Raw genomic sequence first — 26,328 nt, 5'->3', positions numbered from 1 at the left:
AACTAGCGGTTGGTACACTTTTTTTTCACTTGCTCAATAATGAATAGCCTCAAGGTTATGCAAGAAAGGCAGTATTTCTCTCTTATTTATGCACCAAAATGCATTTTATATACACACCTAAATTAGTGCAAAGAAGCTTTTACACATTGGTGGCACAACACAAGTTTAGCCAAACATTAAAAGCAATGATTTTCTCATATTGTTATGTAGAATCATTTGTGTAGCAATCAATCTGGCACCAACAATAACTGCTAATGAGTTATCAAATTACACCATAGGCTTACAAACTGACCTTTTTTTTTTGGGGGGGGGGGGGGGGGGGGAGACTTACGAATTTTCTTTAAGCAGTTCTTTTTGTAGCATGTTCAGCATAGTACACTTTGAGGAGTGCTGCATTAAAAACAATGGCTCAGTAATTTTGTTGTTATGGCTCATTCAATTTAGCTGCTATGTAAAACATGTTGGTAATATCCTAATCTTTTCACTTGCTATAGATAAATTGTGTATTATTGCAGTTTACTACTGCTATTATTACTGTTATTATTATTATTATTATTATTATTATTATTATTACTATCACAATCATCATCATCATCATCTTCCTGTCAAAGAATAGGCTGTTGCCTGTTCTGAAATCATAAACAAAATTATTTTCATTTTTTTCAAAGTCTTCCAACATCTCTTTTCTCATTTGGCTTGTAGTTCAGAACCTTCTGGGGAATTCTGTGACCTGGCTTGCTCATGAAGTGTTGTCTCCAATCTTCATGATATTTTTAATTTTTTTCAATCATGTTGAAAATATTTAGTACTGCTCTAATATCTTCATTTCTAATCATGTCTCTACTTGTGCAGCCCTTCATCTGCAATGCACCTTAAGTGCCATGTGGGAGGGTTTGCGTACTTCGATGAAGCTAAGTGGTGTGCTGGCAGTAACATTGCTACTGGCAGTCACTCAAGCTAGAGCAGTCTCGAATAGGGAGCCAGACAAAGTGTACCCCAAAATTTAGGATAGAGAGGACTCTACAGGAACAGAGAAACAAGCTTCTCTAAGAGACACAACCTTGACAGAAAATTAGGCATGTTGCAATATCTAAAGATGGCAGCCCCATCATGCAACTTAATGTGCACGGCACTGATAATGCAGCCAGGGGATTGTAAAATTACTGATAAAGTCAAATTACTGATGAACTCACAAATAGCCTCAGATAGTTTATTATTATTATTATTATTATTATTATGTTTCCTTTTTCAGATGTTATTATTATTATTATTATCAACATTATCATTACAGTTTTGCTAGCATGTTTACAGACGGAACAGTAGCTCAGTTGGATGGATTGAGTTAATAATTGGTCTCAGCATTCACATTAAATTATTTGACCAAATAACACAAAATGAATGGTCATACTGATATTTCTTGTGCAGTGTGGTGCTGCTCCTAAATATAATTCAACCACCTTAAACACTGTGTACCATTATTTGATTCAGATACATGTTGAGGAGTTACCACCGTGGTTTTTCTTACTTCACTCTTATTGAACATCTGGTTGGTTCCTTCAGCAAATTCGCAACTAAAGAGAAGCCTGAGGGAGCTGCAGTGATGCAATACATCATTTATGTGTGTTAGAAAAAATGTTTTGTAGAGTAGTTATCTGAGTGTGATTGGGATGCAGTTTGGAGACATTAGTTGTACCTCAAAGATTATTGTAACCAGGGATAATGATTGTCATACTGGTTAATGGTATGAAAAATTCTGAGTGTTTTGGGCATTCTAATGTTTCAGATAAAGGACAACCGTCCTTGTCAGTAACGATTATAAAATTTTTGATGTTCCTTGAGTAAAAACTTCTATTTCTGGGAAGGTCCACAAAAGGAGATAATAGATACAGCTCAAGTCACTGCTTAACCTAACACTAAATGGCTTTTTCCATGACATTAAAGGAAATTTTTTGTGCTGTAGGATGGAGGTGACTGACAGCCAAAGTTCTTGCCAAATGACAACATTAAGCAAAGAGATGCCACTGAAAAGAGTAAATGGATGAAGGGAGGGTAACCAGTGAACATATGGTTCTCTGATACAGAAGTGAATGTGTTATTATGTGGGTGATGAGTTGGATAGACTTCGATAGAGGGTAATCTGTGAGAGGCATTTGGAGCTCAGTGAAGAATAGCCAGAATTTAGACAGAAGAGTATGGTTAAGATGTACTTGTAGATTCTTGATCTGAACTCCAAAGTGACTGGATAGGTAATTTGATTCTTCTCAAAAGCATTTAATGAGAAATGCAGATTTTGAATTGAGTACTTTGTCTTACATTTCTGTAGAAATGGGAAGCCTCATGAATACAGCAATGAAAAAATATGTGTAATGCATACAGCTGGATGAAAAAGTTTACATTTCGAAACATAAATTGTGAGACAGCATTCACAGAGTTTTCATGAACAAAGTGCATTGCTTATGTGATGATTGTGTTTTAAGTTGTCCGTTATTAGATGAAGTTTCAGTAATGTTTAGGACTGTGGAATTTCAAGTTGAAAAATATTGTCCCTCTGAAATTACTTGGTTGGGCTTTCTAATGGAGCTCTAATTGGTTTTTATCACCAGGAATTGAAGCATTTTCGGAAAGGGGTTGTAACTCTTTTCTGTGTATCTTTTTTCTAGAGATTTCAGAGATCAGAGGACCTTGTTTCTAATTATGAAGTAGTTGCAAGGTGATTTATAGAACTGAATCCTTTATTCAAACACACAATTAACTGCATTTGTGGTATTCATGTATGAAGTATCAGACATTTGACCTCGCCTCAAGATGACACACTTACATTACAGTCAATAATCATTATAGTTCATGTATTTTATCAGTGCATATGAACATGTTCAATCATTGCCCAATCTAGCAGTTAGCATATACAAAAATGAAATAAAGAATGAGTAGAGAGTAAAATTTCCACTGGTGTGCTTTGAAGAAAGAGTATTGCTGTGATAGTGGGAACACGAATGTTAGGGAAATCAGCAGCCACCGTTTACACATAAAATGAAATACATAATCTGTCAAGTAAAGAAAATCTACAGCTTGACTCAAGTTATGATTAGTTGAGATCACCCTATGTTAATGGGGACATGAACAGTGTAGATCTGCTGATAATACAACACACTGCAGCTGTCCAGCGAATTTTGCAAAGCTGATTTTATTTTTAACAACCTTTTATTGTACTTGTGGTACAAAGTTACAGCGAAAGTTTTTAGTCAAAAAGCTAATTTTCTTCATAAGTTTTGTTTACCATGCTGCTCTGTCAGTGAATGCATCATTCAACAGCCAGATCATTTGATGGAGTTGATCCAATGCTTACTGTCTTCTCAGTCCCTATAAATATTATAGGCTAGTCATTCACAGCACAGAAGGCCAGGCAGTGATACTCACTGTAGAAATGAGGGATGTTAGATAGAATACCCAGCTTGTGGTTTCCAAAATGAAGAAGGGCAAAACTTTGTCTATTCTCTGCAGTAGGTCCACTTAGCAGATAAATTCCTTAGGTGAATCATCATATGAATCTCTAGAATTTCAATATATCATTATTACAGCTTCTGATTATCTCATTAATGATTTTTTTCAAAGAAAATTTAAGGAGGTGGATCGGAAGTGATGGATACATTGATATACTCCAGCACTTTAACTATGCTCCACTTAGATTATAAAGTCACTGTGAAGAGAGGAATGGAAAGAAGAATATTTGAAGGAACTGTGATGGACACTCATTGCATGGTGTATTACAGAACATCCCTGATGAATGGTCAGGGAAAGTTTTGTAAAACAGGAAAACAAGCTTATGGAGAATACATAGTAAACCATAGAACTACAGAGGTTGGTCTGTAAACATTCTTATACGAAAAAGTTTTAAAAGACATTAGTTATTTTGTGTCTGTTATCTTCCCAGTTACAAACAACTTACATTCAATAAAACTGACAAGATTTTTAGTCTTGCCGATAGCTATCATAGCTCCTTGTCCTTCTGAAATAAAGCATTATCTCTGGATAATATTGTATATGACCCTCTCTGGTGTCGCCATTTATTGAAGCATCTTAATTTTATCAGTCCATATCTGTGAAACGTCATGTTTATATGTAACCACTGCAGTAGGCCAACAGATTTTTTCCCCTCCTGTGCTGTTATCGTGAATTACAGCTACTGTCATAATGCTTGCAACTAGTATCAAAGTGAGATAAATGTTATTCTAGCACAGTATATGACTGCCATTTAAATGCATTAAAATAACATAATCGAGGTTCATCATAGATAAGGCTCCATAAGCACACATTGAATGCATCAGCTTATGTTAATATTGTCTTGAAACCATAAATGAAGCCTTCTCAAATTCCAGAAACAAACTGCCATTGCTTGTCATATTCTGTTGTTTGACTTTTGCCTGTTTTCTTATAGTTCATAGAATTCATGTGGAAGTGAGTTATTGAGATTGAAATAGCAGTGGCATGTATTGCAGAGTTTGCCTCTTCATTAATGTATATTAATTAATTTATTTTTCACATTTCACCTTATAGGAAGGCTGTACTCCGTTAATGCATATGCATCTTTAAAATGGTCTCATACAGTCTACAACTTCTCATATCCCCCAGGTAACTTAAATTTATAAACTTACTTTCTGGAGGTGTTGGCGATGGCTTACACCAGTGCTCAGTCTTCAACCCTGCAACTGCTACAAACAAAGCAACCATTGTAAATACTGGATTCTAATGGTGCAATTACCACAATCCCATTCTTTGTAAAAATCAACATAATTTGGTGACAGCAAAATCAGTAACAAATCCGTTCTATATGGAACAGTTGGTGAAACCCCAGCCAAATGTATAAGCATAATACTTGTAACAAGCTTTCTGAAGGTCTGAAAGGTATAATCATCTGCCAGCCAATCTGTAAGATCTGCATTACATCTGTTGTGGTTCATGGGAACATAACTATTGTATTTTTGTGTTTCCTCGCAACTCTAAATTTTGTATTTATTTTCAAGTAAATTTCAAATTAACAGCAGCTGTAACTGTAAGCTTAATATTGCTTAAAATAAAGTAAAAAGTAACATTTAAAAATAAATAGGCAAGTAATAAATCTGATACAATAAATAATATCTTATATTCAAATAAAACATGCTAATACACATATAAGCTTCAGTGGTTCTTCTCACTATGTGAGGGAAGTTTGCTGAAGCCTTGATTATCTGAGCTAACATTTAATTTCAGAAATTTTGATATATACTGAAGAAATCTAACTATAATTGACAGTGTCACTTAAAAATTACAGTAATATGCTTAACATTAAATAAAATGTTGTACGTAGTTTTTCAGGGTTACAGGTGTTGATAAGAAAGTTACCACAAAGGCCTAGCTGCTTCTTATCTTCATTTACTTGATGATAGCCTACTATATGCTTTTAATGATACAAACAAGGTATTTTTGCTATCGAGTTTTGCATTGTTGTCTTCTTCAGTATGTGGACATCGGAAACAAGCCAACTCATAGCCAATGAAAGTCATATTCATTCATTAACTTCTCATGAATGTGGCTCTAATTTTGACAAGATAGTTCGATGCTTTAGAGTACAGTAATTTAATAAGCAGATGGTCAACTTTTGCATGACCATCTACAGATTCTCGTATGTTGTAACTACGTTGTTTCCATTACATCTTTATGTCCACTGAGACTATATCTTGGCTATGTCAACAGCTGACTTTCCTTTGTTTCAAAGACAACAGTGTAGAGTCATTATAATGCTTCATAGGTGATGGCTAATGTTTAGTAACATAAATAACTAGTAACATGGAATTATATGTAAAATGTATTAAAAATTATGACTATATCAAGTGTCCTTAATTCTATACAAACTTCAATAATATAGAACGTCGGATAAATAATGGTACAAATTTCTGGAATATGTTTCTGGGACCAACACAAGAAAAATCTATGTAAACATATGGCTTAAAAAATTCCTATTTCTGAATAATAGCCCATGATAGGTTATAAAGGAAGTTGGATCAGGGTTTAACATCCTGTCATTAGAGATGATGCAGAAGCACAGGATGGGGAAGGAAATTAGCCATGCTCTTTATAGTGAACCATATCAACATTCACCTTACGTAATGAGGGAAATCATCAAAGCTTAAATATGGATGCACGAACAGTGAATTGAACTGTCGCCCAGTGTCTTGCCAGTGTGCCTCCTCGATAGTTTTTATACATTTTATACATAGTACTTCCATACTTCTTTAATGCTAATATTTCCAGAGTATCTGTTTGAAACATTTTTTGTCAATTTCAAAATAAGCTTCCCAAAAATGCTGCATAACTTCCGTACTCTTATTAGCCATCTAGCCTTACGGTGAATCACTTTGTCAACAAATTCATTGTATGAATAGAATATGTATCAGAATTTCAAAATTCAGAAGGAATAATTGTAAAAACTGGTATGTGTTATTGCTGTTGGTATTTAAAATTTATTATTTTGTCATATGTTTTTCACAAACAATAACTATGCATCTGAAATGGAAAACTAAATGATATATTTCGAATATCTTAAATCTTCTCAGAGATGAGTCTCTTTCACAGATCATATACACTGATCGCAGCAGTAACATAAATTGATAAACAAGACTTGGTTACTTTTGCAAGAAAAAGGGCAGTGGGCAAAGGGAGCAAGGTGGCCATATTAAGACCCAGTTGCTCCTAGGATGACTCTGCCAAAGTTTGCATTATTATTTATCTGACACCTATCATTAATAAATACATTTCAGTACATTCCAAGTGAAAGGTTTTATTTCTCTAGTTCAAACATTACAGCAGTCATAATAGAATATGTATCAGAATTTCAAAATTCAGAAGGTATAATTGTAAATACTGGTATGTGCTATTGCTGTAAGTAGTTGTTACATCTTGTAATTATTGTTGTGGAAGGAAATCTCTGTATTTGTTTTGTGAGCACTCACTCACTCAGCTTGAAAGAAATAAGTATGCAGAAGGTGTGACTTCTTTCAGGGCAGGTTTACTCACAGAGTCTATATAATCGACCTGATGTTATTAGTACCCCTGAAGGTCCAAAACAGTCAGATGATTCTTACCTTGGATATTCGGTGGCTACTGGTGATTTCACCGGGGATGGAACCAGTGGTGCTGCTGTTGGTATGCCACGAGGGAACAGACTAGTTGGAAAGGTAATGAAAAGACTAATTTAGCTCTTTTTTTAATTTTGAAACAAATATCTTTATTCATGTACTTCCTTTTTAAAAACAAAGTTTTCAAGGCTATGAGAGATTAAGTAGATAGTTATTTATTCACAGACACACATAATTTCTAAAGACTCCCTTGTAAAAAAAAAAAAAAAAGTCTGAAATGTAGAAGCATCTAATATTTACATAATGGTGATCCAGATGCAGTTAACCCACCCATATAACCTAGTGTGTTAAAGTATACGGGACACAGGGAGGTGCATGGCTCAGGATCAAATCCGCTTCTCAGACTAACGACACGGACCAGTGTGCCAGCCAGCCTGGGTGTGGTTTTTAGGCAGTTTTCTGCATCAACATAGGAAGATACTGAGCTCCTGCCCATGTCCCATCTTGGGTACAAGACTCGAAAATACTTTGAAAAATAATTTTGGATCGACTGTTTAATTATGCTAGACACAATCAGAATGGGTACATGGATTCCTCCCCAGGTGGAGCTAGCAGTAGTTTTAAAGTGCCTTTGGGAGCCATGAACCCATCTTAATAAAAGCCCATAAGTTATAGGGTATGGTCGGTTCTCTGCCAAATTGAAGAAGAATTGTACTAATCTTGAACCAGCATAAGTGGAATAATGGCCACTGGAAAGAAAGGAAGGTCATGCAGTTACATAAACATACTCTGTAAACTATGTTAGTTGTCATTACTGATAATTCTGTTGAGCACTTTTCATGCTCCGCATTTAAATAGTCCATATATTGTCAGCTTACAAGAGATAATTATGCAAAACGCAGGTACTTTGGGAGGGGCAAGACTGCAGTTGCAGGAGTGAAACTATATCATTTACTATGTGAATGGGGCCATATTTACTATGATAATTATTTCCTTTAGTATTTTTATTAATGATGGCCTGTAAAACCAGAACACAGTACTGAGTTACTTTTTAGCAAGAGCATCTTGTAGTTTTGAATGTCAGGAAATTTCCAACATGGTTATTGATGTTGCTGTCTTATTCAGCTGAGTCTGTCAACTGGTCAACTGTGAATTCAATCATAGACAATAATGATTACTTTTTGTTCAAATCTATGTCAACTTTTATGATTCTCTTCATTTTACTTGTTCATCAAAGCATCTCATAGTCATCACACAGTTAGTAATATAACATACGACTTGTCAAGTCTTCTAATGTAAAAGCATTAGCTGTTATTATTTCAGCTTTGAATGGTCCATTTTGAATATATGATTACAGAACTCATTCTTTGCAAGATCAGTCCTGTGGGATTTAGGTGTGGATGGTTTGGTAGAAGTCAGGGAGGGAACAAATCCATTTTCTTGCAAAATTTTGTCAATGGTGTGAACAGAAGTTTGGTGCTTCACAATTAATTATTTCCTTAATCTGTATGATTAATCACTAGCCAAGGCTTTGTTTCATCTTTTAGTGAATTAGAGGTGACCTTTTTCTCCTGCTTGTTGTGATACGAAATGTTATCAAAAATGACTATACTTCTAGGACATACTCCTGGCCGGCCACGGTGGCCATGCGGTTCTAGGCACTTCAGTCCGGAACCGCATGACTGCTACGGTCGCAGGTTCGAATCCTGCCTCGAGCATGGATGTGTGTGATGTCCTTAGGTTAGTTATGTTTAAGCAGTTCTAAGTCTAGGGGACTGATGACCTCAGATGTTGTCCCATAGTGCTCAGAGCCATTTGAACCATTTGAACATACTCCTGGCTCAAGCTGGGTCTCTGTGTATTTGTCAAAATGCTTGCTGCCCATATCTGTTTGATAGCCTGAATTTTTGGTGTTAGACTCATACACAAGAAGTAAATCAGGAATGAAAGTCATGTGATCTCCTGTATGCACAACCATTAAACTTTGATTGGTACTTGTGTTAAAATCTAATGTTGTATGCCCTACTTGCAACCATGTTCTCCTATTCTCACATGGTGTTCATTCTGCAATCTTTAAAACCATAGACAGAGCCATTTTTGTTGGATTTTCCTTGATAATTATGCAGTTCAATTCTGTGAGATATGGTATGAAGTTTTTACAACACTGGTATTTCCTTGCATTGTTTATAATGTCACAAAAATTGCTGTCTAATATATTTAACTGTACCTTCAATGAGGTATTTATTGTGTGCACTTTGCTTCTTTTTCTTTGGATTAGATCTTGACTCTGCTCAGCACAGTGTCTCTCCTTCTGTAATTTTCATACCATCATCTTACTGAAATTTTGCCTTTGCTTCCCAACCTTTGCCTGTAAGTTTTCCATCAGCTTCCCCATTGGCACCTTCACTTCTTTTGCTTTCCCACTGTTAATAAATTAAATGACATTAGCAGCAAACCCTCACGTCTGCACATAATGACATTTTCTGTGACAACTTTCCAGACTTGAACTAAAAGGTAACAACATGCACTGTGCACCACTTTAAACTGGGGCATGGCTTTTCTTAGTCATGTGATCAAGTTAGCGTCTGCTGTGGATGGGCCACAGTTTAATTTGTCAAGTAACAAATCACTTTTACATCTTGCACAGTTCATTTGAAATTAAAGCAAAGGAGCAACCTGGGTTTAGAAGTGGGTAGAACACAATGGACCCCTCACAAGCCAGGAGGAAAGTTGTAGAATGAAACACTGAATACAAATAACAGCTTTACCTGGGATTCATGAATTATGTGAAAACTTTTCTTTCACTTCTAACAATACCTGTATTAACTGTCCACTGATTCAACCAATATTTGGACACTAAGGAAAACACACAACTTGTGTTAAATATGATCAAGGCAATGGGAAATTCAGAACTGAAAAAAGTCAGGCAAAAAGATTTCATATCATCAGAACTAATCTCAGGAGCCATGGACTAAGTTTGTAGATCCTTAAAAGTGGAAAACAAAGACAGGATATTGGTTAGTGGCACACACCTGAACAATCTTCATAACATTGCACTGATTGTCTCTAGTACAGATATACTTCAAAAACAATGGAAGACTTAACAGAGCAATTATAATAAGATTCAAATAATGTGTAATAAAATACTCCAAAGGAGAATAATATAAACTGCCAATGAAGTCACAGAACTAGTTCATAAATTTTGTACTAAAGCATTTGAATGTAGTTATTGGACAGAAAAGGAGAAAAATAAATAGAAGAGCAATAACAACCTGGAGTACTTTGGGTAAACTAAAGAGGGTTTTTAAAACAAAGATTTCAATGTGTCTGAAATGGAATTAGTGTGTATTAACAGTTTTGTTGTTCAGCAGTGAGACATTAAGGGCACCCATATCTGTGGGGCAAGAAAGGTACCCCCCTCCCTACCCCCACCTCTCAGGAAAAGGAAAAAAGTATAGTATATTCAGGTGTTTTTCTTTCAATAAAATCATTTCAAAGTTGGTATGAAGCAGATTTTTAACTTGATTGGAACTGGAACTTTGTAATCACTTTTTGAAAGTCAACTTTCATCATCCAAAACATAAAAACGCTCCAAATCCTCCAGGTCTAGGCCCCCACACCCTACTAACTGTCGTACAGGCATCCTTGTGCGACAGGGACTTTTTTTGTAAATACCATAAAAAACTGGAGCAAAGGAAATATTCATGTTGAAAAATACTGGGAGAGACAGGAATACAAGCAAATGATTCTGGGAAGAGACTTAGGTAGTTGACATAATTAGGACTCCATTGAAAATGAAGTGGAGCTGGCTGTAAAATGTAGCCAGACAAGTAGGTGTCAGGTGGGCCAAGAATTCACAAGACAGAGATAAGTAAACAATATCTGTAATTTTTAGAAACTGCAAATTATTCTTATTTGCTCATGACTGTATAAGATAGATTTTTTGCAAAATTAAGTGTCAAAGATTTTTCAGTGTGGCAGCTGTAACCATGTTCACCTATGGTCTTGCTTGCATCTGACATGATTGAATTGGCAGGTCAAGTTTTAGTATTCTTGCACATCAGACATAATTGATTCCATAATATCTTAGTGTCCCAAGTAACATACTCAGATAAATACACAAAACAGAAACACAATCCATGCTATTGTTTACAGTGTGCAAAGGTACATGTTAAGGATTTTGTTTTCATCACATAAAAAGACATAAGAAACACACCCATGTGCACTTGGATTAGAGACACTTACCTAGTACTATGTACCATTCTCTTTCACCATCTTGAAGGCTGTGACAGTTTGTGGCAAAAGACTGAAAACATTCAGGGCAGCTCATGACATGTGACCGCTGAACCACAGCCCATAACAGATAGAGATTGGTCAGAGAGAGATGTGCACATTCCATTCTGTGGCATCCCACAAGTACTCAGTAGAACCTGGAGGAAAGGGAGCAGGAGGGCAACCAATGTTCCTCATATTCAAAGAAAGTTCCTCAAATCATTTGACACTATTTGGGAGCAATGGCATGGTGTGTTGCCTTACACATAAGTGAACAAATGGAAATACATGATCAGACAGTGGACTTCTGTATCATTTGTCAGTGACAGATGATGACAGACACATCAGTAGCATCATTTTATCCCATGTTGTTGTTATTCACATGTGAATACCTTCACCCTCCACCTGAACTGAGATCTGTTGGCAAGCATGATTTATCATCTCAAGGTGAGTTTCAGTGTATTCATATTTTTCATGACCACAGACTTTTGTATCCATTGTCATCTGCAATAAAACTTGCTCATAACTTTCCATCAATTCAAACTCAGGTATATGCAAATTCATCACTTATCAGTCCAGGAAATATTTTCATACTTTGAGTGTCCAGTGACTGTGTTCCTGTGCCCAAGCTAATTTTTTCTGCCATGAAACATGTCAAACACAGGTTCAAGTGTGGGGCTGTGGCTTCTGCACCCCTATCAAGGAGGTGGTTCTGGATGATGTAACTTTCATTGGCTGTTGCAGTCTGGCATAGAATTGATGAGTGATTTACTGCATTGTGGCTTATCTATCCCCTGATATAATCTTTGTTAGTCAGTTGTGACCAGAAATGGTGTAGTGAAGATAACTGGTGACCAGACCATGACAATTTATTGTCACCCCCATCCCCTTCGACGCCCGGGGCACAACACTTTATTGGCACTCTCCCTTACCCCCTCCCCCTCTGGCACCCACCCTCAGCACAAACACATATAGTAATAATATGTTGAATTTATTCTAATAATAATAATACATTACATTTTCCAGAAAATTGTGTTTGTCGTCTAGGAGACTATTGGTGCCCTACTGCAAGTGGTGCCCAAGGCATGATAGAACCCCCCCCCCCCCCCCCCCCTCTTCTACACCACTGATGACCAGTGACATCCCCATTTTATTGGCTCTGGTGTCAGTTTTCCCCAGATAGGGCACCAAGATGCACTCTTGGCAGGGGGCACATGAGAAGCCCATTGCCTACACAATCTTAATAATGGATTTTCCCATGCATCAGACACCCATGATGACTTGCATTGATGTTGCACAGCTTGCTCATAGTGCACTTGACACTCACAATGATGGCCACCACTAGGCCTGATAAAATCCTACTGACATGACACATTGAACTATACATTTGTTGTGGTGGCAGCAGCTATGTCCAATTCAATTGATTAAGAGTTTATGTCAAATTAATTGTAGTTATTCTGTAAATCTTAAAACAAAGAATGATGAGGATGGAAGCTGAACTATTGAACAGTGTGCTAACAAAATATTTAAGATTTTATCTCTAAGAACAACTTTCTTATTTCACAACACTTAAAAATGTATCTTGTTTCTCATATTGCCTCTCAGGTGAGTAAATAATTCTTTTTGAATATATAATAGCTTTAAATTTAATTGAATAAGTGTATTTTAATTTCAAAGGTTCATGTATTAAAACAGTAAAGAATCTATATCATATTAAAATGAAGCGAATATTGCAAATATTGTTTTTATAATTATTTATGAAGTTTTGTATTCAAGAAATGGTATTGACAAATACTGAATATTTGTCTTGTACATAGGTCATCTTGTATTCATCATTCCTGCAAAAAGTTGGGGAGTTCACTGGTGAACAGATGGGTGCATACTTTGGGTATGCACTTTGTGTATCAGATATGGATGGTGACAAAACTGATGATCTCGTTGTTGGTGCACCCCTCTACACTCACCTTCAAAATAATGAAGGAAAATATGAAACTGGCCGTATCTACGTAATCTACCAAAAAAAGGGAACGGTAAAGTGATAAAAACATTGTGCAAAATTAATATAACTACCAGTGCAAACCAAAATGTATTAAAAACCTTTTCAATAGAACATTTGCACTAATTAAGAAACAAAAATGTTCTGTAATTTTTTTCTGCCCAACTATTTACTCTAACTTCATTCTTGCATTTCTTTTTTATATTTCAGAACAGGTTTGCCACTCATCATTGGCGTGATGGTGTAAATTCTAAATCACGATTTGGCCTTTCTTTAGCATCAGTTGGAGATCTCAATAAAGATGGATATGGAGGTCAGTGTAATATATCATAATACTGTAAACCAAAATACTTTAGTTAGTCTGGGTGATTGGAGATGTGGCCCTGGTACATAAAATAAATAAGAAAATTAAAAATTGAAGGGAGACTCTTTACTTAGAGAAAAGTGAAAAGAACTGAGCCTACAAGTGAAGGAACTCGTGACTTCATTGACAGTAATTAGCAATCCTAGATCCCTTTCTTGAACTGCTCCTTTGTGTTTTTGCTTGTGATAGTGATACAAGCATAAAATGATTATGTATTTGGACACTGAATACCACAGTAAGATTCTAGAATTAAGATCACTGTGACTCAGTAAGTGGTCAACTGTTTAATTGTAGTTTGTGATAAATGGCTCAACTTCAAATATGACACCCTGCAGATTTACATTTTTATTGAGTACACTATTAAGTATTACTTTTTTCATAAAATATATATAAAAAACAAAGATGCTGTAACTTAGCAAATGAAAGCGTTGGTCTGTTGTTGTTGTTGTTGTGGTCTTCAGTCCTGAGACTGGTTTGATACAGCTCACCATGCTTTGGTCTCCCTCTACGATTTTTACCCTCCATGCTGCCCTCCAATACTAAATTGGTGATCCCTTGATGTCTCAGAACATGTCCTACCAACCGATCCCTTCTTCTAGTCAAGTTGTGCCACAAGCTCCTCTTCTCCCCAATTCTGTTCAATACCTCCTCATTAGTTATGTGATCTACCCATCTAATCTTCAGCATTCTTCTGTAGCACCACATTTCAAAAGCTTCTATTCTCTTCTTGTCCAAACTATTTATCGTCCACGTTTCACTTCCATACATGGCTACACTCCATACAAATACTTTCAGAAACGACTTCCTGACATTTAAATCTATACTCGATGTTAACAAATTTTTCTTTTTCAGAAACGCTTTCCTCGCCATTGACAGTCTACATTTTATATCCTCTCTACTTTGACCATCATCAGTTATTTTGCCTCTCAAACAGCAAAACTCCTTTACTACTTTAAGTGTCTCATTTCCTAATCTAATTCCCTCAGCATCACTCAAGTTAACTCAACTACATTCCATTATCCTCGTTTTGCTTTTGTTGATGTTCATCTTATGTCCTCCTTTCAAGAAACGGTCCATTCCATTCAACTGCTCTTCTAAGTCCTTTGCTGTCTCTGACAGAATTACAATGTCATCGGCAAACCTTAAAGTTTTTATTTCTTCTCCATGGATTTTAATACCTTCTCTGAACTTTTCTTTTGTTTCCTTTATTGCTTGCTCAATATACCAATTGAATAGCCTCGGGGATAGGCTACAACCCTGTCTCACTCCCTTTCCAACCACTGCTTCCCTTTCATACCCCTCGACTCTTATAACTGCCATCTGCTTTCTGTACAAATTGTAAATACCTTTTCGCTCCCTGTATTTTACCCCTGCCACCTTCAGAATTTGAAAGAGAGTATTCCAGTCAACATTGTCAAAAGTTTTCTCTAAGTCTACAAATGCTAGAAACGTAGGTTTGCCCTTCCTTAATCTTTCTTCTAAGATAAGTCGTAAGGTCAGTATTGCCTCACATGTTCCAACATTTCTATGGAATCCAAACTGATCTTCCCCGAGGTCGGCTTCTACCAGTTTTTCCATTCATCTGTAAAGAATTTGCGTTAGTATTTTGCAGCTGTGACTTATTAAACTGACAGTTTGGTAATTTTCACATCTGTCAACACCTGCTTTCTTTGGGATTGGGATTATTATATTCTTCTTGAAGTCTGAGGGTATTTTACCTGTCTCATACATCTTGCTCACCAGATGGTAGAGTTTGTCAGGACTGGCTCTCCCAAGGCTGTCAGTAGTTCTAATGGAATGTTGTCTACTCCAGGGGCCTTGTTTCGACTCAGGTATTTCAGTGCTCTGTCAAACTCTTCACGCAATATCATATCTCCCATTTATCTTCATCTACATCCTCTTCCATTTCCATAATATTGTCCTCAAGTACATTGCCCTTGTATAGACCCTCTATATACTCCTTCCACCTTTCTGCTTTCCCTTCTTTGCTTGGAACTGGGTTTCCATCAAAGCTCTTGATATTCAGGCAAGTGGTTCTCCTTTCTCCAAAGGTCTCTTTAATTTTCCTGTAGTCAGTATCTGTCTTACCCCTAGTGAGATAATCCTTACATTTGTCCTCTAGCCATCCCTTCTTAGCCATTTTACAACATTTTAAAATACAGAATACACTTGTTCTGTCATTAAAACAGTGTGTAGGGCTTCTGTTACATTAAACATTGTTGAAACATTTCCTACTGGAAAACATAATTCATAACAAAAAAAAAAAAACTGGTGTGCCTTTTAACCAAAATAGGGAACTGTGGGTCAGAGGGCAGAGCTGTCTACAGAATCAGGCACTTACTATTTCAGAGTGCTGTGAGTAGACACAACAGGGACAAATTTTTTATCTGTGACAACAATGAATTGTTCTCTACTCCCAGTTATACTGCCTCCCTATGTCATTTGATTCCTTGAACCAGCTGTGTTTGGGTGATGATTCCATATAACACTGAAGAGCTGCCTCAAGTTCCTTTTCAGCTCACTTGGTTTCAGGGATTCCAAAGTGTCCTGTCATACTGTTGACTTCTCCTTGTGTTGATAGATGGAAAGGGAATAACAGATACTTGGATAATTTTCCATGCAGGATAAGCAGATCAAACAAAAAAATTAGTAACCCCCAGGAGACATCATGCCAATACTGCGTAGCACCACCTCTAGTCATGTTAAGGGCCTCAAGTCAGTGACGAAGAGAGTCTACAATTTTCCAGATGAAGCCATTTGTTGGTGGTTAGATCCTGTAGAGCTCTATCAAATTGTGGGGATGTTGATGGCTATATTTCATGTGTTTTTGGGGGTCCATACATCAGTCACTAATAATGGAACTCTTATAGGATAACTGTGCTGTCTGCCTGTCTGTCTGCCTCCCTGTCCGACTGCTAAAAATGCTTTTCCTCAGGAACAGGTAAATGTATCAAGTTGAAATTTATGTCTATGGTCTCTTGGCAGTGTAAAAAATTGAACCTTCCAAGTCAGTGCAACCAAAAGATACATCCATTTATGTCACATATTTTGATATCTGAAAACTCACTCATAAAACCTATGGGGTGCTTACCTTAACCTAAAATCATGAAATTTGGCAAGAAGCAAGGAGGTTTCACAGTACAACCAAAGAAAACTATCTGGAATATGCATACTTGTAATTATATCATATGAAAAAATATTTCTTTTGTAAACTGTTGTCCATCTGTCTCTCTGTGTTTGATGAGACCCCCTTTTTCTCAAGAACAGGTAGTCCTATCAGTGTGAAATATATGTCATGTACTAAGGTCTATCATTCCTAGGCAGTGTAGCAAATGTAAGCTTCTAAGTGGAAGCAGTTAAAAGATGGAGCCATTTAAGTCACATATTTTGTTACTCACGAACTATCTCATCAAGACGTATGGGGTACTTACCATTGACTTATAACAACAAAAACAATCAATTATTGACAAAATTATTTAACTGGATAGATAAAACATCTACTCACCAAGTGGCGGCAGAACACACATATAAAAGACATTTGTAACTGGCAGGCTTTCAGAACCCTCGTGAGGCAGAAGGGTTGAAGGCGAAGGAAGCTCTACTTACAGCATCCCTGTGATTCAAACTGACTTGCATTCCCTCCTTAAAACCTCAAGCCCCTCACGAGGACTAACACCTCAATCCATAGAACTTCTCACCCCCCCCCCTCCCCCCTCTCCAAAAACCATGCACTGCCATCTTTTATCTTCTTCCTAAGATCCACAAACCCAATCATCCTGGCCGCCCTATAGTTGCTGGCTTCGAAGCACCCACTGAACATTTATCTGCCTTAGTTGGTCAACACCTGCAACCCATAGTACAAAGACTCCCCTCCTACATCAAAGACACCAGCCATTTCCTAGATCATCTGAAATCCGTGCCTGTCCCACTCGCACCACACACCTTGCTTGTCACCATTGATGCCACCTCCCTCTATACCAACATCCCCCATGTACATGGTCTGTCTGCTGTTGAACATTTCCTCAGTCAGCACCCACCTGATTCCAAACCTGTGACATCCTTCCTACTCACCTTAATCAACTTTATACTTGCCAACAACTACTTCACCTTTGAGGGGCAGGCATACAAACGGATCAGGGGTACAGCCAGAGGAACCAAGATGGCACCATCCTATGCCAACCTTTTCATGGGCTACTTGGAGGGGGCTTTCCCGGGATCCATAAGTCTCCAGCCCCTGGTTTGGTGTAGTTACATTGATGATATCTTTACCATATGGAATGGTGAGGCTGACCTGCTGAAGTTCCTGGAATCTCTGAATACCTTCTCCCAATTATATTTCACATGGTCCTATTCTGAATCCCATGCCACTTTCCTTGATGTTGATCTCGTCCTCACTGAAGGCCAGCTGCACTCTTCTGTCCACATTAAACCCTCCAACAAACAAGAGTAACATTTTGACAGTTGCCATTCTTTCTATGTCAAATGTTCCCTCCCACACAGCCTTGGCATCTGAGACAAACATATATGTTTGGCTGCATACTCTTTACACCAACACACCACCATTCTCAACTCAGCCTTCACTGCTTGTAATTACGCCAACAGCCTAGTTAAAAAGCAGATTTACTGGGCCATCACATCCTATCCTGGCACTGTTAATCCCTCCACAAAACAGCTTCAGAGCACACCATTGGTGACTCAGTATTATCCTGGTCTGGACAGAGCCATGACTTCCTATAAGCTTTCCATTGCCCTCCCAATCTCAGCATTATTCTTGTCAGATATGCTCCTTCTGAACTCATCTCCGTACCCTATGGCTCCTAACCCTGTGACTGTTCCTGCTGCAAGACTTGCCCTATGTACCCTTCTACCACCACCCATAAGAGCCCTGCAACTGGCAAAACATATACTATCAAAGGGAGAGCCACCTGTGAAACGACACGTCATATACCAGCTATACCAGCTATTACATAAATACTGTTCGGCCTTCTACATCGGCATGAGTACCACCAAATTATCAATTAGGATGAATGGGCAGAGGGGGTATACTGGCAACTCACAATATCCTGTTTCAGAGCATGCTCTACAATGTGACATTCATGACCTCGGTGCCTGTTTCACCACATGTGCCATCTGGATTCTTCCCCCAGAACTCAGCATGTGAGAACTAGCACTACAATGTCCTTGGTTCTCACCACCCACCTACCCTTAATATATTTTACGTTCTTCTGTCTCAGCATTTGTTCATTGTAACTACTCTTTGCTTCACCCCTTTTTAGTTTTCTGCATATTTCATTGTCTTTCCCATTTATTTTTCACTGTCCCCCTCCCACCTCTGTTACATACAATGCACTTAGCTTTCTACTCTTATTGACTCATGCATGATGTTTAAGCAGCAATCTCTGTCTGCATATTAACCTGTCTTCCACCTTTAAGCTCTCAGATTTTCAAATCTTGTCCAATGCAGTCCCCAACAATCAATCTTTCCTTCTCATCCTGTATGGTAAATCTCCCCTGATCCATGGTTCTGGGAACCAAAATCTACCCCTTTTCCAGACCTCTCAAGTCATTTTCTTTCACCCTTCTTCATTCCCCTTCAACCCTTCTGCCTGAAGAAGGAGCCACTGGCCCCAAAAGTTTGCCAGTTACAACCACCTTTTATGTGTGTGTTCTGAGGCTGCTTGGTGAGTAGATTTTTTATCTATCCTATTAAGTAATTTTACCGTTGACTTAGAATCATGAAATTTGGAAAAAAACAAGGTTTAACAGTACAAGCAAAGGAAAAAAATTCAGGAAGTATCAGTTTGTTATCAATGTGTTTTTTTTCATTTGTTGTCTGTCTTTAAGCTTAAATTAAAACATTCCTGAAAGTGTTGTATTTCTTGGGATCAGTACCATCACAGTATCACTGTTGATGACAGGCAAAAATTGTTGAGATTCTTGATTCCAGGATGAAATGTCTGCATACATAATTAAGTTTGTACAGAACCCCCGAGTGCAAGTCCTACTCACACCTGGCTAATATTTATTTACAAGTGGACCCAGATACTTTCTATAGAATTTAATAAGCAGTTCCGGGTGTGATAGGGTGCCTGCTGTTTGTGGAACCAGCAGCATGTGCATTTACCTCTGTAAACATAACTGTTGTCATCCTGGAAGATGGGATATCCAGAGCATAATGGAGATGCAGAAGGAGGGCAACACTTTGTCTGTGAGGATGTTGAAATAAACATCGTGGTTTTTGCTGAAAGTAACATGCATGAGTGAGCCTAAGTCAGGGTGTGAAAAACACCCCAAATGGTCAAGAACCACCTCCGACCTGACTGACATGCTCCGCACACTGTGTATTAAATACCTCATTCGATATTTGACACCTTGTAACATTTGAAAAGAGGCAAACTGCAGCTTGTTGGACCACATTACATGCTTCCAGTTAGTTACTATCCAGTTTTGATGTTGTTTGGCCCATGGAAGACATGCAGCATTGTGTACTGCTGAAAGTCATGATGTTTTGAGAGGTACCTGATTCCATATGTTCAATACATACAGTACTTTTCACAATGTTCACTCATAATCTGGCAGAGATGGACCACCATGCACTGATATCAGCAATTTATGTAAGATTCAAAAACAACTGTCACTGATGAGGCACATCACTCAGCTCTAGTCTCTAATGGTTAGAAATATGTTAGGAAAGCTGTTCTTACACTGTGTTACAGGGTTTTGAGTAGTACACCATTCTGTGTAAACATGTTGGATAGTCTGCATTGATGCCCTAACGAATTGTGTAATTTCATTCATAGTGTGGTCATGTATATGTTCAAACATGATAGCTCCTTTCTGCCACTCTCTCATTTTCCTCATCTTACTGCACTATTTCCATACAGTCCACTGTCATGTATGGGTGTTTTAAAGAGTATCTGGTATTTTGTGTAATTTTGTGGGTTGTATTAGTCAGATCCAAGTGATTTTTCATTGTTGTGTTGGTAACTGCATCTGAAATGTATCTGTACATGTGTAGCCATATCATATGTTACTCTGTCGTCAGTTGTCAGGAAGATTACACATGTTTGCTTAAGAGTGGCCATTATTGATTTGTTTTAAAAATGGCTCAATCAGAGAATTTCCATTTAATTTTGCTACAAAAATGGAAGAAAATGTAACACAGTTTTAGAAATGTTGAATTGCTTCTGGTGAGTCTGTTATGAGTGAAACAGGGACTTACTAGTGGCATAAGCATTTGCAAGGTTGTCGTGAAGATGTTGAAGATGAATGGCATTCCGGACACCCCAGCACATGAACAACCAATGAAAATGTGGAAAAAGTGAAAAAAAAAAAAAAAAAAAAAAGATTGCCAAAGCATGATCATAGAAGTTGCTGATGATGTTAGCATATAAACTGCCTCATGTCGTGAAATATTTTCAGATATTTTTGGGAATGAAATGTGTACTGCAGAATTTATGCCAAAGATGAGAAAGTTTGAGGAAAAGCAGTGGTGAAGGGAAGTTGCTCAAGAGTCACTAAGTGAAGTCAACAACAATGCAGAACTATTGAAACATTTCATGCAGCTACCATGTTGAAGCTAGGGCTCAGTCGTGCTAGTGGAGGCATTGTGGATCACCTATACTGAAAACACTTGATGAGTTCAGTTGAATGTGAAGGTTCTGCTCAATGTTTTCATCAATTTTAATGGTGTATTGTGTCATGAGTTCCTGTTATAAAGCCAGACGATCATAAGGAGTACTACTTACAAGTTCAATGCTGGTTACAGGAAGGAAACCTGAAAAAAACACCCGGATTTGTGACAAAACAGTTAATGGCTTATGCACCACAATAATGCACCTATTCACACTTTATTGCTTGTTTGTGCATTTTTGGCAAAAAAAAAAAAAAAAAAAAAAAAAAAAACCACAGTGTAATGATGCCTCAGCCCTCATATTCAGCAGATATGGCCCTATGTGACTTTTTTCTGTTTCCAAAAATAAAGAGAACCATAAAGGGCCATCATTTTATGAGCATACATGAGATTAAAGGTGTATTGCTAAAAGAACAAAGTGCTATCCCAAAGATCCTGGTGTATAAGTGTTTCAGGGATTGGAAGAAGCACTGGCATAAGTGTAGGGGGACTACTTTGAAGGAGATAACATTAATTTAGGCAAAAAATAAAATAAAATTATTTCCAAAAAATGGAAATTCCCAATACTTTTTTAACACATCTCGTACACACCATTTCACTGCCATGACTGTTTCAAGCAATGGAGGGCCATGTGACTGCCTGATCTGCACCATCTACAGCACTCCCAAGTGACCAATGTGCTCTTCTAAGAGGGTGACTGATATTGTATCCTAGATTCTATGTAGATTGTTAAGGGAATTGGGACAGTGAAGAAAGTTCTTTCTTTGATTGTGCCTCATCTTCTCATGTCTCACAAAGGTCACAGGCAACTGTGCACTGTACACATTGAATTAATTTTGGAAACATATTTTGAAAGAATGGCCAGGAAAAATGACTGAGTAGCCAAAGAAACCTCTGTATTTGGACATGCAGTTAATTACTATTTATTACATTGCTTACATAAAATATTATAAATTAAGAACTGCATTGGGACAGGAATTCCTTTTGCTGGTCTTATTCATCACTGGCTAGCTATTCCTAACAGGATTTCACCAGTGCCCCACTTATCATTTTTTCAGCATTCTTGTAGGACTTTACAATTTCAGTAAGCATCCTGTGGCACACAGTCCCCTCTGTACATTATGCCTACAGCAACTCTACTGCTTTATACCTTTGCTTGTGTGTCATCAATTGGAAAATGCATTCATTTTCAAAATGGCTCATATCTAATTCAGGCCCATGCAAAGTGGAAAATATAGTCCGATATTCATCACAAACATTTCTAAAAGACAGCTTACTGCATGAACTGCATAGAGAAAAATCACTATTAAAATACCATTTCATGGGTAAGTGAACAACAGTACTATGTATAGACTAGCTGTTAACTGTGGCCGCACTTGCATATCAGTAGTTTTGTTATGGGGGGAGATGGTGGGTATGTAAGCTACTGTACATGCAGTAACATCAGGTGCCTCACATTCCTGCCTGTTTGGGTAAGAGTAGCTCATGATGTGCACACTGCTCTCCCCCTCCAAAGCTGTCTCAATGCATGTTGCATTGGCATGCACAGTATCACTGCTGAGCAGTGCATACAGAGGGGCATGGGTAGGAGTGTGCATCTGTGCATCATGCCATTGAAGTAGCTACACATTATACAACATGCACAGTCAACTGGGGTGATTTTGTACCACTTTTTTAACATTTTTTAAAATATTGGGCACAAAATAAATTACACATCACAACAGCCATTGTAACATTTTACATCTACAGTTATTGAGTGCTTGGGAAAGTGAAAATGTATACTACTTATGCCTTACTAGAGTAAAAATCCAGTTTTAATACTGGTACAAAGTTACACTGTCATTCAGGTTAGCTTTAGACCAGTCTTAAAAAAACAAATTCAGATAATGCCAAAAGGAGATCAGTTGTCAATAAGAAGTAAAAGTAACCAACGTTAATACAGTATTGCAGGTTTACTTTGAAATATCGTATTAATATTAGCATGGCACTGCTCAACTTTAATCACTGTTATCAGAAACTGTCTTTGTAGCCAATGCAGTTAAAGAGCTATCACAAGCCTAAGGGTCTGTAGGAAAGTGGAGAGGTAACTGAAATACTAAGCAGAAATCATAGAGGTAATAAAACTGTTACTTTTAGTATATAGTAATGCCAGTATGTGGAACACCACATTTTTGAAACAGAAATACCAAGTGGTACAATGATAACCTGACTGGTAGAAAGTTTTCCTCATTGACAGTACATTATGCAACAAATAGCATGGAAGTTGGATTACACACATTGAAGATTGTATAAGCATTGTATTCATTACTTCGAATCATATCACACAGCACTTAGCAACCAATAAAAACATTTACATAAAGACCAATGTCAAAGAGTAAATAGCATTTTCAAAGAGTAAACATTTTTCTCTAAACCATATAACATTCTTCAAATCAATAAGTAACTTGTACTACACACTTTCTAAAACAGACTATGTTCTTTCTCGGGATTCAAGCTATCTCCATACCAAATTTCATTGAAATCAGTTCAGCAGGTTCATTGTGAAAACATAACAGATAGAGTGAATTTCACATTTATGATATTAGTGCGGATAAAAATTTCAATTACAATATCTTTTTCTGTGAACCAATTTTGATGAAATGGCTCTGAGCACTATGGGACTTAACTGCTGAGGTCATCAGTCCCCTAGAACTTAAGAACTACTTAAACCTAACTAACCTAAGGACATCACACACATCCAAGCCCGAGGCAGGATTCGAACCTGCGACTGTAGCAGTCGCGCAGTTCCAGATTGTAGCGCCTAGAACCGCACGGCCATCCCGGCCGGCAAGCTATGCTCAAGTTACCTGCAAAAACCACATGAAAATTTGTCTGGTAGTTTGGGAGAAGTGTGTTCAAACCCACAAACACACACTACAGTTTTGCAGCTTTATTATTAATGTAGATTTGTGGAATATAAAAAACATTGGTACTGAGTTTGGTGCTGCGGTGGTTAGCACAGTGGACTTAGATTCAGGAGAACAATGGTTCAAACCCACATTCTGCCATCCTGATTTAGGTTTCCCGTGATTTCCGTAAATTACTTCAGGAAAATGCCAGGATGGTTCCTCATGTTGGTAAGACTGTTACATACTCTCAAATATAAGGCCATTAGAGATGAAGCATATCACAAGAAACTTAAATGAATATGCCAAATGGGATTTGTGAGCTTCTCCTCTCCAATGTGACTTCATTTACCTTATAACCACTACATCTCATTGCTCATTTGCTGCAACATAAGCAAGTACTTCCTTATGTTATGTGTCCAGCATCCAGTCCCATTGCAGAGACTGGGTGTAGGTCTTGTGCTAAATGCACCTGTTGCCAGCAGATATTTGTAATGATGCAGTACACTTAAAATTTTGTGCTAAGACTGCTTGGTAAAGTCATGCATATAAAAATAATAAATCTTGGACACTACAGATATGTGTTAAAATGAAACAGACAAGTTCACTGTACACCGTATGACTTATTTGTAATGTAGTTGAAAGTATTAAGTACCTTGAAAGCCAAGTCTTTCAAGTTGACAGGTATGTATACTTATTAGTAGACCTGAAACAATCTCACCGCTTTTAATTTTCAAAATTATTCGTATATCAATATAAAGCTCTCAGGTTTCCAATTGAGTGAGTTCATAAAATATTGTGCTACCTCAGTGGACTCGTGTGGCTGGAAACCTGAGAATTCTATATTAGTTCAACTCACTGAGGAAGACAATGAGAGCATAATAATATGTTGTTTTAATCAAAAGTTTTCTACAATTGTTATGTGTTTTGAAGCTTACTGTAGTATTACTATACCACTATATTGTTTCTACCTCATAAGTGTATGCAAACTAATGTAAGATTAAAATTTTTGTCCAATCTGTAGTGTAATTAACTCATCACCTGGGTTGATCATAGGTGGCTTCTTAAAAGACAATAAGATGGTGTGAGTGCAGGAAAAAAGTTTATACTGAATCCTTGATTGAGACCTGTATGTATAATCATCTTTTTTCACTTTTAATTCTAGACATTGCTGTTGGAGCTCCTTACGATGGCCTGAAAGGTGGTGGTGCTGTGTACATATACCATGGATCAGCTACTGGCATTATGAAAGAAGCATCACAAGTTATATTTGGAGAAAGTATCTATAGTCAGATAACAACATTTGGATTTTCACTTTCTGGCGGAATTGACCTGGACGGCAATCAGTATCCTGACATAGTGGTTGGTGCATATGATGCTGATACAGCTATTTTCTTCAAGTAAGGTATTTTCCAATTTAACTAATCACCGTATGCTGAAGAGCTGTCTGTGTAACCTTATTATAAGCAAATGCAAGAAATGAAATCTCAAAACAGTTCTTCGTGATTTCTTGCAACATAATGTGAAAATTAAGATCCTACTTTGTTATTTCCAATATCTACACCAGTTACCATCAAAAAAGTCCACAAATTGTGTATACAGAATTATCAAAATAAAATACAAAACAGTTGGCATTCTTTTAGCTGGTGGCTGTTTTCAGACATTCCAGCAACACAAACAGATGACATAATGGAAAATTCATATACTTTGTACTGGAATAAAACCCACAGGCAGCAGTTATAAGCACCCACACCAGTATTACCTATAAACATTTCTCTGGCAATTACTAACATCTTTTCTGACTTGCTACATATGGTCAAAGTTTACTGCAAGGAAGGAATCCAGCCTCTAGTTATTTTTAGAGTTTTTCAGTCTTTCTTCAGAATAAACAGAATCTTTGTTACCTCCATACAGAAATGTTGTCCTACAGAGAACCACCTAGAAACCACATCACCAAGAGCCAGCAAAATACTCTTAAGAGAGTGTTACTGTTGGTACTAACCTCCAGCTATGGGCTCAATTCCATCCCAACCATAACAGTAAGTGAATCTTTGATAATAACAACG

General features: G+C 37.4%; 1 protein-coding gene across 2 annotated transcripts in view; it reads left to right on the top strand.

The window, feature by feature from the left end:
* LOC124787900 (integrin alpha-PS2-like) overlaps positions 1–26,328 on the top strand; it is an 837,072-nt gene that overhangs the window by 752,415 nt on the left and 58,329 nt on the right. Inside the window, exons 7-11 of one of the 2 annotated variants that reach the window (XM_047254881.1) lie at positions 4,555–4,629; positions 7,036–7,211; positions 13,202–13,414; positions 13,591–13,693; positions 25,428–25,662. In XM_047254881.1, the coding sequence (XP_047110837.1) occupies positions 4,555–4,629; positions 7,036–7,211; positions 13,202–13,414; positions 13,591–13,693; positions 25,428–25,662 (802 nt within the window). The remainder of the gene's footprint in view (positions 1–4,554; positions 4,630–7,035; positions 7,212–13,201; positions 13,415–13,590; positions 13,694–25,427; positions 25,663–26,328) is intronic. The other variant, XM_047254882.1, reaches the window with a different exon arrangement.

This window comes from Schistocerca piceifrons, chromosome 3 (genome assembly GCF_021461385.2).
Source record: "Schistocerca piceifrons isolate TAMUIC-IGC-003096 chromosome 3, iqSchPice1.1, whole genome shotgun sequence".
NCBI lineage: Eukaryota > Metazoa > Arthropoda > Insecta > Orthoptera > Acrididae > Schistocerca > Schistocerca piceifrons.
This window is presented reverse-complemented; position numbering and strand designations above follow the sequence as displayed.